The 16,967-nt window shown below is 34.4% G+C and overlaps 1 protein-coding gene across 6 annotated transcripts in view; it reads right to left on the bottom strand.

Annotated features, from left to right (window-relative positions):
• Positions 1 to 13,473: 13,473 nt before the first annotated feature.
• Positions 13,474 to 16,967, bottom strand: part of LOC141350977 (adhesion G protein-coupled receptor L2-like) — a 153,663-nt gene continuing 150,169 nt past the window's right edge. For 4 of the 6 annotated variants that reach the window (XM_073856879.1, XM_073856873.1, XM_073856881.1 and 1 more), the window contains one exon: positions 13,474 to 15,409. In XM_073856879.1, the coding sequence (XP_073712980.1) occupies positions 14,517 to 15,409 (893 nt within the window). In that variant the 3' untranslated portion in view covers positions 13,474 to 14,516. Of the gene's footprint in view, positions 15,410 to 16,051; positions 16,088 to 16,967 lie in introns of all 6 variants that reach the window. The other 2 variants (XM_073856890.1, XM_073856893.1) reach the window with 1 other exon arrangement.

Consider the following 16,967-nt stretch of genomic DNA (forward strand, 5'->3'; position numbering starts at 1 on the left):
GCTGCCATGGTTCCCAGACCTTCAGTAAACCAATAAAACTCTAAAGTGGACTATTAAAATAAAATGTTAACCTAAGACAACCCTGATATTTTTTATTTAAAAACATTTAAGTCTTTTTGAAGTTTAAGTACCTGCAGAAAATTGTGGCATGGTACAGTATGTCTTCTTCTAGGTGAAAATTTCAATAAATTCTTTTAGGTTTTTGACTCACGGGTTCATTGTCATGGTGGAAAAATCATCATCGATGGGTCAAGCAAATGTACACAAGAATTTGTGCAGGACATTAGCATTGACAAATAAATCATGATTCACCAAAAACGTTTTTACTAAAGAGAGCTGTGACACAACACAGAATAGCCTTGAGTACCTTTTGCTTTTATAAAACGCTTATCACAGAATACAAATACTGAGGCCACAAAAAAACGCAACTTTCATGAAGTAAAATCCCCAAATATCGTTCTTCCGCTGGAAAAATAGTCTAAAGTCAATGGCCCAATATTGTTTTTGTTATTTAAAGAGTGCATTAGTAATATGCGCCTATAAACGAGAAGACAACACGCGTTTGCTTATTACACACATGGATGCGCAGCAGCACACAAACGTTTTTAAATATGAAAAATCAAAGGATTAAAATGTAAAAGATTATTATTGAATCTCTTGAACATAAATGAGGATCGATTATAAGAAGGTAGAAGGCATAAAGAGCTGCTTCACCTGTAGCCTGGTAAGTAATTGAATGTTTTCTTTAAACAAAAGCAAATATTGCATTTTTTATGTTATTTTTTTAAATGTAACTACACAGATTTATTGTATATGATGACCTCTGGATACAGTGAGATGAGAACCTAAAGCAATGCTTTTTAAAAACCCTTACGGTGGTGTCCGAGTGCTGAAACGTTTCGGCTCTCCACACGTTTGTAAATTTGTTATCTCCTGTTTGTTACAAATAAAGTATTTTTATAATTTTATTTATAATTCTTTGATTTTCATAAACTCCAGAGAGGGCCGCGGCTGTAGCTTTTCGTCATTTTAACTACTTTTAGTCCTGAGAATTTCCTAATAAATAAATTATTTTGATTACACATGTCTGTCTACAGTTCATGATTTTAATAAACTGTTTTGGGTAGGACTGTATTAGCATGTTGAAATATATTTTAAATGTTATATAGTTACTATTGTTACAAAATAAGTTACACATTACTGCCCATTAAATTGCATAATATAAAAAGAATACATTATATTTTTATTTTTTATATATAAAGGATTGGGTTTGGGTTTAGGGTAAGGTTTGTGGTAAGGATAGGGTGTTAACATTATTGATAAAATGGTTAAAGGGAAATTATACAGCAATCTTTATAGTATGAAAGATTTGTAAATGTTTTATGTTTTGTAGTAAAAATGTAATAATGCTATGATTGAATATTTAAATATATTTAAACATAAAAAAGACAATTTGTGTTTTTAAAAGTTACTTATTAATACTACATACATATTAACAGTGAGACAAGGCTGGTATAACATTCTTGAATGCTTCTCACCCAATCAGATTTGAGGGCCAGTATTAACCATCGTATCGCTACCCAGTCTCACAAAATTTGTGATATAGTCACGTAACTTTTTGATTCTTTTTTCGTGATACTGTCTGTGCTTTTTCTTGATCGTAGCACGAATTTCTGTTTACGTCTGATTGTCACTTATTGGTTACTCAACTGCTTTTTCCTCTTTTCAAACCATTGTTGCTTCAGTTTAGGGTTAGATTTTGTGTTTGCTTTAGGATATTACTTGAAGTATTGGTTTAAAACATTTTTTCGGAATTATTTTTTATATTTTCTGATTTTTAAACCATTGTCGCCTGACGTTAAGGTTAGAGTTGGGTTTGGGTAAGGATGTCATTTTATGTAAATCTAACCCTAAACCAAAGCGACAACGGTAAGAAAATAGGAAGAAACAGTTGAATAACCAATACGTGACAAAGTGTAATTATCACGAAAAAAAAGAATTAAAAGTTACATGACTATATCACAAAATTTCGTGAGACTTATTCTTTCCTTTAGATTAATTATTTTGACTGATTTTGGTCATTAATATTTTCTATGAAATTTAAAGATGGTTTAACTGATTGTTTGACTCCCTGTCAATGATTCCAATTTAAGTTTTTTCAGACTACACATATGTTTGTTTGGTTTCATGTTTGTTTAGTTTGACTTAAATTATATCTCAACAAATTTCACTTGCTTATTCTAGATTTTTTTTCTGTTGTATGCATTTCACAAATTTCATTTAATTGCACCATTTGATTGAACTGTTGGCATAAAGTCTGATCTACTCTGCAATTTTTCTGGTTAAAATCTGCCCACTGACCAATCTGACAGTCTGACTAATCTGTTTGCTTTTGTGACATTTAAGGGCTGCTAAGTTTGAAATCAATCACAATAATTGTTACATTTGTGCATCAGTCTCAGTGAATGGTCGTACAGAAAACAGATCATTTTGCAAAAATTTCCAGAATACGGTCTGCTCTTAACACTTGATTCAATTATAAACGATGCAAATAAAATAACACAAGATATTAGTGCTGAATATGATTTGCATGGAGCGATTTACCATCTTGTAAGTCAGCATTGAGGGTTGAATTATAGAGAAATGAGGCAAGTTTGTGGTAAAACATTTCAATACTCATAAGGCACAGCAGTTTATCAGCACAAATAAAACCAGTCACAAGTTTCACAAATGAGATAAATGGCTTAACGCTTAAAAAAAGCATACTGAAACTATGCACCTGTATTTTCAAAATTTTTAAGCCACAGACTTTGCAAACATTCTAAGCAATTAATGCACTTTTTGTATTGCATTTGAGTTCTGTAAATTACGTAGCATCCAGCCAATCAGATTAAAGCTTTCCAGACTAAAATAAGCTTTTGCCCTTTAATGCGCAGAATACATCAGAAGGTCAACAAAAGGATTGTGGGTGGTGCGTGGGTACACCGTCATGTACTGAGACTAATTGAACCCCGACTGTTTGCATCAAATTCTTGCCCTCTGGTAGTTTATGCAAGGCGCTGTGAATTACAGCTTCAAGTGAAGGTTTATAAAAGGCAGAGGTGAACCTAAAATAATCTACAAAGCTTTGCCTAAGTAGTCAGACCCTTAACAAATTCCGTATCAGCTTGTACCAGTATGTATGAGATTTGCACATAGTTCAGGTAGGATTTCGGCTCATTCTTGCAGGATGATTAGCTCCACGGTCGCTGCACAATGGCATTTAAATCAGGGATTTGACTGAGTAACACGGGGCTGTTGAACCACTTCTGTCATAATGTAGCCATGTGCTTGGGATCATACAATGTTGTTCAGCTGAAATTAGAAATGGCTTTAAAGCGTCGCTTTTTTGATAAATATTTCAGACTGGTCTCACTATTAATAGATAGATATACGTAACTTTCAAAAACACAAAACATCCATTTTTGTATATTTAAATAGATGCTGAAGCATACAATGTAGACGTATTTGCAACATTTAAACATAGCATTAATACGTTTTTAGAGGTACAAAACGTAAAACATTTCCAAATATTTCATACCAAAGATTTCATATCATATTTCATACCAAGATTTTACTATACTCAATCCCAAGTTAGATTTTTTTTTAAATACTTAATGTATTCTTTTTATAATATGCAACGTAATAGCAACGAAAAAAGAGGAACATTTTTGTATCAATATAGCATTTAAAAAGATATTTTAAGCCGCTAATACAGTTCATGATGGAGCCCCTAGGGGGACATAGAGATAAAATTAAATAAAGTTTAGTTTCGTGTGCGCACCTGAAACTATCACGTTTAGTTTCGCTTGTGCATGTGATACTTTCATGTGTGCATGTAAAACTTTCGCTTTCACGTGCACAGGTAAAACTTTCGTTTTCACGTGCTCAGGTAAAACTTTTTTTTACGTGCGCAGGTAAAACTTTCGCTTTCACGTGTGCATGCGATAGTTTTATGTGCGCATGCGATAGTTTCACATGCGAGCATGATGGTTTCAGGTGAGCACGCGAAACTTAACTTTAAAACAAAATTCTACACATGAAGGTTTCGCATGAGCACATGAAACTAAACTTTGGTTTTTTTTGCTCCAATGTCACCTTAGGGGCTCGGTAGTTCTCTAAGTCATGTACTGTTAGAAATTAAAAGCATAATAATTTATTTATTCAAAAGCAGTGCCAAAGTAATTAAATGTGCTTGAGCTGCGGTACTCTCTGGAGTGTATAAAGTACATAGAAGTATTAAAGTAATTAACCTTTAAGAGATCTTTAAAAAAACGTACGTATTTGTTCCCAATGCCAAAAAACGACACCTTCCAAAAAACTGCTCTAAAAATATTATATATCAATATTTTTTCTACTTTAAACAATTCAATCTTTTAAAACTACTTCTGCCTAAAACATACATATCAAATATGAATTTTTTATTAATTTCAAATATTAAGACATTTTAACCCTTTATATGCCAGTTTGTTTATATTATCCATGTTTTTTATCGTAAAATAATGTGTGCATGAAATGCGCCACCTGGAGAACAAGTATAAAAATCAAAACTTAAAGGGTAGTAGTCCAAAATGATATCTTGACATAAAGGTATGCATTAGTTTATGTAAAGATAAATGGAGGTTTAAAATGATAGTTATAATGGTTTTCAATGGGGCATTGTTTGGCCCTAGGATCAAATGTGTCGGTTTTTGAGTAGCTTAGCCATTTTCGGCTAATTTTAAAAAACGAAACCAAAATTCTAAAATGTATCAAAAATGATTAACCTCTCGCAAATTTGGGCAATATTCATTCAATACAGTCCAAATCTAAATGGCACAAGTTGTTCCTATCTGTTAATCCAGCTTCTCTCTGTCAAGGCGTGCATTTCAAATCCACTGAAAGATGGCAGCATCGCAAATCTGTGATGTGGCATGCAAGAGCCAATGAGCTTTTGATATCACTGCCGTAAAGCAATGTGTCATAAAGCTTAGTGAGGCGCAATATTCAAATTTATAACAATCTTGAGATTTGGCGTTTAAGAGCACTGCTGAGAACTTTGATCAAGATCGCTGGATAAAAGGCGGAATTTGGATCTGTTTCTCTCAATCGTATGAATTTTAAAGATTACAGTGAATCAATAAAATAACATCTTTTGTTAATTTATGTTGTGTTTTGGAGTAATTATTATTGCATAGGAGAAGACTGCATGGGAGAAAACACCTTTTGTGTGTCATGGCAAACAAACAAAATATTGCAAAATGGTTAAATGATTACAGAAATGTTATGAATTTCAAAGTTTTAAAGTGTAGTCTTGTTTAATATTGTGTATTCTCTAAAAGTCGTCAACATTTCTTAAGGGAAATAAATAAACTGTCTTAAATAAATAAGTCACAAAATACGACTGAAAACATGTAAGACACGCATTGTCCACGATTTTAAAATTTATGAATAGGAAAAGTACAAATATGTATGTCTGTAAAGCTGTTCATACATAAATACGTGGATTTACCACACTTTACTTAAAAAAAAGATTCTCATCACGTTGAAATACCTTGGTATTATGTCTAAGATTTTTCTAGCAATTCTCCTTTGCATTTATATCTTTATAGAAAGCTAACATTAATACGAAAAAAATATTTTATACAATTTGTGTTTTAATAGCATGTTTTATAGTTTGATGTTAGTTTGAAAGATGGGAATTTCAAGAGAAAGGTAGTCATGCACATCCATGTAAATCTGCTTAATTGCTTTCTTGACTTGTGTCCTGTTTTTATTTGCAAAATAATATTGGGGCCAGCATAAACAATGAAATTATGAAGTAAATGAATCAGATATGACATTGAAATGCGATTTTCCATATCGTGCACTATAGACAATATCTGTACTGTATATATATTTTGGCAAAGTAATGACTTTTTGAGCTTCAATATTCATGCAAAGGTGACCTGTCCCCGATGATTTGTGCAGATTTGTGTCACATCAAAACAAGCGATCCTAATGAACTCTCTTTAAGCAAACAATGAACTATATTATGCAAAAAAAAACAGCAAACTCAGAGTTCCTCGAGAAATCATTCCCTACTTAACAATCCCTGACAGTAACCACCCACTGTCAAAATTGTTGTAATCAGGATGTGCACAAAAACACTAACGCTGTCATCATGCAAAATGGATCAGACTACAACATTGTCAGCAGTTTGCATCCAGCGGTTAATTTGTCATATGTTTCACCTGAAGGGTGATAATTACATGGGAATGGAACGGGATGGGTTGTTTTCCGAAAAACAATGAGCCAATATATATGCATAAAACCCTGCAAAGCTTTTTGAAGGTGTTTAAGAGTTTCATTAAACCCGACGGTGGCTTGAAAACTCGCTGATGACTGAACGCTGATGCTGTCTTTTCGTTTTGACATCTCATGGGTGTTTATTATGTGAGATTGTATGGTGTGGTCCCCAAATTTGGGCCTGGTGTATTTTTTTACTTTTATGTTTACTGTTTATTCCTTTGGCCAATAATGGTAAATGGTAAAACTTTAGTTTGAACCCTCTATGATCTGGGGTTGCTGTATGGCAACCATTTTTTCACTGACTTACTATTGCGTTGTTTAGATTTAAAGGGAAGTCTGAGAAGAAATCGATGATACGCTGTTTTGAAACCACGTGATATTTGATTTCAGTCCAAAAGACAAGACACATGCTGAGACTCAAGAGATCCTCAGGCTGTACTATTGTAGACATTTCTGCTGTACATCTGGATTTTCGCTGAGACTTTGATAAGTTAAACAGATGTTACTTTATCTAACACAGTTTTAGAAAAAAATGAGAAGATACCGTATAAACATCACCATATGGAAACTACATATCACTCTGGATAAATAGCCATAATGGATTTACAGTAGATGTTTTTCTATTATAGATGGTAGCATTAAACACAGTATGAGATTTTACTTTTATTTGTAAGTGTATATGTAAAGAATATATGTTTGTGCAAATGAAAATCGGAAAACAAAACCTGAATAATTTCTACAAGTTTCTGTAATAAAGTTTAGGGCGCAGGAACTCCACCCGTGTCCAATTGTGTGAGTTTTCAACGCTATCTTACGAGATTCATACATATTTTTTAGAGTCGGTTAATTCGTATTAATTCATACGACCACATTCGTAAGTTTTGGTACGATTTGCCTTGACCCCTGTGATGTTGGGGTTAGGGGTTCGGTTTGTTGTTGTTTTCATGAAAATCATAAGTTTTTGCACGATTACCTAAAATTAGCCAACTTGTAAAATATGTATGAATTCTCGTGAGATCAGGCTGGAGTTTCTTGTTGCATGTGTGTCCTCCAAAGAAGTAGATTTGAATGATGTATTATTCAATTATCATTTAACCAAAGATGTAACAAACATTTGACAGAGAAGTTTACAGCCTCCAGAATTTGACAGGGTATTTATCCAATAATTCATACGACCAAATACATTTTTGTATGATTTGCCTTGACCCCTGTGACGTTGGGGTTAGGTTTCATTATTGTTTTTAATGAAAATCGTACATTTTTGCACAATTTACTTAATACTAATTCATAAAAATTAGCCAATTTGTAAAATATGTACAAAGATCAGGCTGATCCATATAACATTTACTTTTACACATTTACACGTGCCCCCTTGGTTTTTTTGAGCCATTTTGCATGCAACCTCAAAATCAAAGAAGCATCGATTAATCTGTTATTTGTCTTTTAATCTGTGCACAATATTATCAATTCGGTGGTGCATCCTTGTCACTTTCGGAGATTTTCGCCGTTTTGATCGTGTAACATCACTTTATTCTGGCGGTGTTGGAGTCAGCACAGTCGCAGACGTCATTAGCGTCTAAGCGCGCTCACAAGCTCTTTGCTGTTGCTGCTGCATTTTTCTATCTGAGGAATTAAAACGTGTAAGAAACGCTCACAACTTTTCCAAACCCCAGTATGGTAATGTAAAGTTAATCTCCTCTGTGTAGAAAACGTACGATTTAAAATGTGACCGTCTCGACGTTATATTAGTATTGACACAATTAAACAAGTAATTTATTAAAACTTAAATAAATAAAACATGCCGTTTCAGATGTAAATATGATGCCAATATGTCATTATTCCGATTGAATAGTATTTGATATAAAAGTTAGTCAACACTTTTATTTTGGAGGTTGTTGCATGAAAGCAGGGGTGTTCAGATTGTTAGAATGTAAGGGCCATGGAAAAGACTGAAAGCTCTATAATATTTTGTTTGATGTCTGTATATGCACAAATTTTTGTGAGCTGTGCACACTGTGCCCCCTTAAAAAAATGGTACATGACGCCCCTGATCATGCTGTTGTTTTCTGATTTCAAAACTTCTTAAAAAAGGATGCTTTACATTTATAAAAAAATTTTGGGGTTATGCTATTTACATCAAGTGTCATTTTGTGTTCAAATAAATTAAAGAGACAACACCAAATGTGTTGTTCCAATAATACACAGAGATGTGTCTAGTAACACATTTAATGTGTTGTCCTTAAATAGACACATGCGTTCTTCAGCGATCTTGCGTCCTTGTGTTCTCGCTCTACGTCCTCATTAACCGTCAAAGTTCAATTTTAATTCTCAAGAACGCAAGATGTGTTCTTGATATTGATGATGCATCGAGTGCAGACTTGCACGCTGAAATCGCTTTATGTCCCAGACATTATTGCGGCAAAACAATGACGGAGGAAGGAATGCCCAACTGTTTTAACGCCATCTTAACAACAATAACACAAATATGCTTGTACATGTATATAAATTTAGATAAGGAATTATATGAGGTTGTTGACAAGTTGTATTTATTCCTCAAGTGCTTTTTTGTAAACATTTTAAGTATTAAATACATTAAAAATGCAAATTTGATATTTAAATGTATGTTTAATTGGCATAGAACAAGTAATCTTAACTGAGTTGTTATTTTTTTTAGATTATATTATTATTTCTTGGTATCTGAAATATTTACATATTTGCTATTATAAAATGACATAATGTAAAATAATTTATATAATAATGCAGATAATGGTATGCTCATCACTTTATAAATGTTGAATCTGGGGAGGTCAGGTGACATACAGGAAGATCGCACACAACTTAATTCTCACAAGTGCGTTCTGTGTTCTTGGAATGGAGAAACAGCCTTTGTGTTGTTTTAACACATCTTTTATTTATTTTATTTATTGGAACACAAAATGACACATCATGTGTTTACAATGTGTAAAAAAAATCTTTTGATTAACATCAGTTTGTTTATTAGTAATGACGTTGAGTTTCATTGAGCAAATGTTGTGTGTTGTGGGTCTTTCTGGAAACTTTCATATCTCATATATGGAGAATTCAGCAGAACGCTCAGCCTACCTACACCATCTGCTCTTTCTATTTAAGACCTGAATGTGGGTTTCATTAAAGACAACCTTTACATATGAACTGCATGAAAATGGCACATTACCCAGTTTATTTCAGTGTACGAGTTATTAAAGTCAAACTGAAATCAAAATTCACTCTAATACACATTCCTGGTCTTATTTTTGTACAGTAAAACAGTGGTTGTCTATTTGAATAGTTTCTATAAAATATTTAACAACACTTTACTTTTCAACTAATGTCATTTATGTTATGTGGGAGCAGTGTTTGGATGTGGATTAATGGACATCAAGTAATTCACTAATAGTTACAAGAATATTTGTCTTGTAAATCTTGTACAGTGAATAATTAAGTCTGGTAAATAGTAAAAGCAATACATTGTTGTTACTGTAATAAAGTTAACACACTGCCAAAAATAATTTTCAAAATAAATGTTCTTAGTATTTTTGTCTTAAATATCTAAAGTATAGTATATCTAAATATAGTAAAAATATCTAAAAATTCTTAAATTAAGATGCTGCTTCTTGATGAGCAAAATGACCCAAGAAAATAAGTCTAGTTTTTAGACCAAAAATATAAAATTTAAGTGATTTTGTGCATAAAACAAGCAAAAAAATCTGCCAATGGGGTAAGCAAATTTTTCTTGAAATCACTTAAATTTGATATTTTTGGTCTAAAAACTAGACTTATTCTTTTGGGTTGTTTTGCTCATCAAGATAAAGCATCTTAATTTAAGAATTTTTAGATATTTTTACTGAAAACAAGACAAAAATACTAATAATTTTTTTATTGAAAATATTTTTTGCAGTGCAAGTGGTTCACTGCAAAAAATGACTACTTAGTATTTTTGTCTTGTTTTCAGTAGAAATATCTTAAAATTCTTAAATTAAGATGTATTTTCTTGATGAGCAAAATGATCTAAGAAAGTCAAGTTTATAGACAAAAAATATACAATTTAAGTAAATTTAAACTTAAAAGAGCAAAAATATCTGCCAATCTAAAAATAAGTTTTCCTTTTTCTTAAACACTTAATTTAAGACAAATTTTCTCACCCCATTGGCAGATAATTTTGCTTGTTTTAAGCACAAATTCACATAAACTGTATTAAAAGACTTCTTTTCTTAGGTCATTTTCCTCATCAAGAAAATACATCTTGATATAAGAATTTTTAGATTTTTACTGAAAACAAAAATTGTCTGATTCATGTGTTACATCATTAATGTGAAAAAAAACACCTGCTTTAAAAGCAATCATTGACTAATTTTTTTTATTTGATTTCTTTTGTTAGTCTCGGTAAGAGATGAATGGAGACAGTCCAAAAAGAAATCTGTCAACAAAATGAATACAAAGACCCACAATATTACAGATGTAATTCCATAAATTTTTTGATGGTCTTGGTCTTGTCTCGGTCACAAAGGTGAGTTGTCATCTAATTGACATCTCTCTTTTTGAACCCGTTCTGGCAGGATTTGCGATTACACTAGGTATGTTTACTGTACATGCAACCAAATAATATGTTTGTAATCGTATTGATGGCTCAATCATATTGAAAAACCTTCATGTAAACACCTTAATCAATGCGATTGAGGACGATTGGATGCAAATTTGGATCGTATTGAAGGGGGTGGTGTATTCCGATCTGTAATCTGATAAGTAGGAAAAAAACATGCATGTAAACATGGGTATCGTAGTATTTTCCCAATCGGATGCCAAAATACATTGTGCAAATGCGCAGAACATTTCTGCTCAAGTTCAAGTCTTATAATTACACTGCAAAAAAAAAAGATTTTCAAGAAAAAAATTCTTAGTTTTTTTGTCCTGTTTTCAGTAAAAATATCTAAAATTTCTTCAATTAAGATGCTTTTTCTTGATAAGCAGAATGACCCAAGAAAATAAGTCTAGTCTTTAGACCAAAAATATCAAATTTGAATGATTTCGTACATAAAACAAGCAAAAAATCTGCCAATGGGGTAAGCAAAAAAATCTTGAACACTTTTTTCCTAAAACACTAAATTCAAGAAAAATGCAAGAAAAATTTGCTTTACCACATTGGCAGATTTTTTTGTTCGTTTTATGCACAAAATCACTTGATATTGAATTTGATATTTTTGGTCTAAAAACTAGACTTATTTTCTTGGGTCGTTTTGCTCATCAAGAAAAAGCTTCTTAATTTAAGAATTTTTAGATATTTTTTACTGAAAACATGACAAAAATAATTTTTTGCAGTATACCTCTTATATCACATGATTCTCGTCACAGAAACACGCAATATCAAGGCAATGGCATCACGCATTATTAAATTAACGTCAATGGTGTCAAGCGCTGTACGCACAATGCACATTCTGCAGCGATTATGTGTACTTTTAAAATATTAGGCTACTTAAAGCAATAAAATAGCTTGTGTTTTACAAGCTATTTTTCGTTACATATATCTGAAAACCTGTTAAGAACAACTTTATCCAACTCAGTTTTGACGAGGGATGCTGTCTGCAGCGTAGGGTTGCCAAGTCCTCAGATTTTTTGTGCGCGTTAAAGATGAAATTATTTTGTTGATTAGTTATTGATATTTGGGCTGTGGACAGTCATTCGGAGGCTTTTGGGCTAGTTTTGAATGTCCATTCGGATGGTTTTGATACGCGAATCTGGCAACACTGGCTGTGCGTTTGCGCAGACGTTTGGTTCAGATTCTGTAGAATGTACATGTAAATGATCAGATTGCAATGTTTAGGGTATTGTCGTAACCTTCAATCGTATTAAATTCAGTCAGATTGACAAAATCTTGTGCATGTAAACATAGCCACTGCGTGTTTTGCAACTGAGCCCAATTGAACTACGTCCAAGTCAGCCAGGGTGCAATTAACGAAACGGCGCAAGGGCACGGTACAGAGCGAACCAGGCTTTGGGGGTCAAACCTATTGATTTGGATAATATGAGTGCGCCCTTGGTCTTGACACGCTCTGGTCTTGGATTAGGTGGTCTATACTGGTAAACAGTGATGGATTTGATATAACTGGATGGCCGTGATCTAAAGCCCCTCAACACTGGGGGGGTGATTCTCACAAAATCTTGGTTTTAAAAATGTCAAGCATGAAAATGTAAAAATTGCTTAAATTTACTTTTTTTCCCACTAGACATTGAAAAACAAAGTCTGGAGTAAATGGGAACATTAATTTAAAAATGTTTACTTTTCATTTAACACTTTTTGTAACATAATTTTAAAAATTAGTCCTAAAAAATCTCATTACCGCAACAGTCAGAAAACATCAACACTGACATATTTTCAAAATGACATGACAAACCTGAAAGAACATAATTTGGAGATTCTGCACATGCATTTAAAATGAAAGTATTATGCTTCTATTAATTAAATTAACATTTAATAAGCATCTGTTGCGGTAATGATAATCAAAATGTCGTGTAAGCATTCTGACAAGACAATATTTCAAATTAACTGTAAAAAAATTATCTTACCTGGTAGCCATCTACAAAATTCTGTATGTGTGCTTAAACTGTTCTCAAAAAGTGTTGCGGAGGATGAGAACATCAGGCATGGACACATCATTTTCCTAATTTTTCTTCATTATTATTATACATGAATATTCAGTAAATATTTTTTCTGTCATCTAAAGTAGTCTAGCAAAACATCTATTTATTTTTTTTCTTAATATTTTTGTGTTAATTTGATTAAATTACAACATAACGCATGTTCAAACACAGCCGGACACATTGCGGTAATGAGAATTTCAGCAGAAAATGAGATAAAATTTACAATTATAAATTCTTATGTTGAAATCACACATTGTGCAAGGTAGAACACAGTATTGTGTTAATTCTGATGCTTTTTAATGTTACTATATTACACATTTTAAAGCTAAAATCATTAGTGCCGTGGTGTTTCAATGGTTTCGTGAGAATCACCCGGGGATGTTTCAGGATGGTAGTGGGCACAATTCACAAAGGCAACATGCAAAATATTTTTAAGTCTTTTAGCATTCGAACTTCCATAAGAACAATTTGTCAAGCTTAACAGCGCACTGAATGAGACTGACATTTGCGAACAAGAAAAATGGTCACATTTATTTGATATCAAACATGAGTTGAATTTACATCAGCGTATGACAATGGGCTCTTAGAAAAAATTGAAATGAATATCAACAGTGTTACATCACGCACACGTCCGTATCAACCCTTTTACTCCATAGTTCATACTTCATCTAATAAATTATTTAGTGTCAAATACGGAGATATGTCCTCAAGGTATCGTGTCGACACACACATGAATATTCCTGATCCCTGACAAATAATGTCAGCATTTTCTTTTTAAAAGTAAAATAAATTACATATCAGTCCAATTCACTCCAAATTTGTGCAAGACAGCTTTTGTTCAGCGGAACAAATAAGAATTAAGCTTCTTTTCGTACGTATACATTGGCATTTGAATGGCAAAATCCCTAGCAGAACAAACCACTGGTGAGTGTGATTATGGGTTCAGTTGGCTCCCTTCATGTTTTTAATGCACGAAAAAACCTCACACATTTCAAGAAAATGTGCAACGACTTCTCTATAATTTGTCTGACATGTTTCTAATATGGACATATGCTTGACTTTTTTTTTTCTTTACACTTGTGGTACTGCAAAATATATTTTCTTCAGCTGTCATTCGTACAACAGTTATATGTGCAATAGAGAAAATATAAGGCCTGAGTCTGGAATAGTGGTTCTTTGTTATTTTTTCAGTCTTTAACCCTTCGTTCTGTATTAGAGAACCTCTGTGTTTCCAAGACAGGAAGATTAACCTGCAAACTGGCCAAGAGAGTTTTCAAAGTCCTAAAAAATCTGACATTGGCATGTTTATTATTTTTTTTTACAGTAAATTATACAAAGCTTTTGTTTTGGCAGATGCGTATGATGCCAGTCTTAACACTGACGCGTGCCGCTCAGGAAACTGCATCCACATCAGCACATCTTGAGAGTTCGAACAGACCGTCTGTCCTGTTGCTTAAAAAAAAGTCATTGTGCCGTCGACGAGTCCCTCTCTTGCAGTTTGTCGGAGTGAGAAAAGTAAGAGGATAACTGGAATAAAAGTGAAAATTTTGGACTCAGAGGCTGGTGATTAGCTGCATCTGTCCGTCTTTATCGGCTTCACCCTCCTCCGGAAGGCAGCCGTCGGGGAGCTCGGGGCCGATGCAGCCCTCGCTGGTCCCCCGCCGGCTAATTTGATAGTAAGAAAGTGGTTGGGTCCCGTCGCCCAGGTCGGGCAAACTCTTATGGCAGAGTTCCTCTGGTTCACCGCGAGCGGATGAGCAAAGGGAACCGTCGTCCTCTCCATCAGCATGGTCTGCCGAATCCAAGGGCGATGAGTCTCTGAGATTGGGCATGCTCGTGTACAACGAGTCTCTGTTATTTGGCGAGGGCGTGTTCTCTTCTTCCGCCGGCATTTCTTCATCATCTTCTTCTTCTGGCTCTCTACTCTCCTCTTGCGGCCTGGCGGCGCGTCGAGATGCCCTTTGGGCACAGTAAAGGAGGGAATGAGTTCGCTGGGGCAAAAGCGGGGCCTCAAGGACCTCCCGGTGGTTCGGGTGAAGGAGAAGAAGCTCCAGCGCCGGGTGGCTTGTGGACGGTGGCAAAGCGGAGGTGTCGGCATCAGCAACTATGGCATCGTCTTCGCTCCCACTGCTGTTACCGACGCCCCCGTCGATGCTGACGCGCGTCTGCTGCGCTGCTGGGTCTCTGCGTTTTAACCCCTGTTCGCATTTTGTGCCTTTTTGGTTCTGCGGCGGCCCACGAGGCCTCAGATTGTTGTGAACCAGCTCGGAGATGATCATCTTTTCAAAGGCGGCATCATCCAGGGCTAAAGCGCATTCGGCCGGGCAGCGCAAAGCGGGGTCTTCGTAGTCGTCCTCTCTTAGAGAGTAACTGTTGTTGAAGTTGCCGTTAAGAGGGAGGGTGTCCATGGTGCTGACATCACGGCTGTTCGTCAGCGAGTGCTGGCCTAAAATCACAGAAGAACAATTCAGTACCTCAAAAGTGAGAACAAAAACAAATGATCACCTATATGAAATGACAAACAAAAAATATTGGGTATTTTTTACTATTAAGGACATAAACTTTCTCATCACACTGCGAATTAAAAATTTGTGGTCAAATGATATATCGACCACGAATCCTGATGCTATCTAAAAAATAGCTAATATTATGCTCTTGTTACAAATAAGAATAATTAAAATGCACAATTAATTTACCAAAAAAAAAAAATTCAAAATTTCCCAAACAAACCCGATATAAAAATTATTTTTATTCTGTGAAACGTATGTCCTTAACAGTATAAAAATAAAAAAACAAAGAAATATTTTACAGAGCAGCCAAAGAACTTCTTGCAATAGCACACGCACGCACACACACGCACGCACACACAACCATTCATAAAGATGTGAACGCAAGCTATTATTGTAAATGAATGTTAAACGCAAATGTGGAAAGCAAAAACTAAATAAAACAACGACGTAAACGTGCTGCAAAGGTTTGCACAAAACACAACAGAAATAAAAGCATGTTAATATTGCACACAGACGGCCAGGCACACCGATGCCAATCGACAGAGATCACAGACAGCAGGCAGGGTGCAAACACTCACATCATGTGTGTCTGCTCAGGCTAGCTGACCTGAGAACTGCCCATGTGCGAAAAGAAAAAGAGTGAAACAACGCTTTTTAAAATCGCAGCAATGACAGAAAAGTGAGAAATCACCAAAAAGAAAGCTTACAAATTACAAGGGCCTGAATTCAGTCTGTCCGTCGAGATCCATCACTTGCATTTCAATTCACTCACAATTTAAACAAATTATGCTATAAATACCAATAATAAAAAAAGAAGGTTCTAATTCCGCGCACTAAAAAACAATTATTTTTGGGAAATAATATAAAGGATAAATTTGCTCTTGTTCAATTCATGAGCTGGAGTTTGTATTGAACTGCTCAAGCGGCACAGGATGTTAAATCAGAATTTGAATTGGATGGATTTATTGAATCATATACAATTCCACAAAATTCAACACTGCAGTCACATAACAATTTTAATAATCCAAGACATTTAAAGTCTGTGTAAATTGATATTAAATACAGTATGTGTTTTCAGTTTGTCACATCACAGAAAAATGTGTAGTACCGAATTGTGAAGTTACACCATTAAAAAGTTTATTCACATTTCTATGTGCAGGATTATTTGGGCGGGGCTAAAACGGTGGCTCAATGACACACTGGTGCCACCGAGCATAGCCCCGCCCCTAACACAATCGCAAGCCTCCAATAGGGGATTTTCACGCCGATACGTAGAACTTCGGCTTTCAAGGATCTTTGTGCATGGCCACTTCCGGTGAATGACTCAATTGAAGGAATACAGATTAATTTAGGGTTACGTTATTTCTGTTAATATAGCTTTTATTGCTATATATGTCACTATTTCACTTTTGTAAGCGTATGGTGCTGAGATGCACCTAATGATGTTTTTGCACTGCTGTTTGCAAATTCTTTATGTAATATAAAACCTGCTAT

Source organism: Misgurnus anguillicaudatus, chromosome 2 (genome assembly GCF_027580225.2).
Source record: "Misgurnus anguillicaudatus chromosome 2, ASM2758022v2, whole genome shotgun sequence".
In the NCBI taxonomy this organism is placed as follows: Eukaryota; Metazoa; Chordata; class Actinopteri; order Cypriniformes; family Cobitidae; genus Misgurnus; species Misgurnus anguillicaudatus.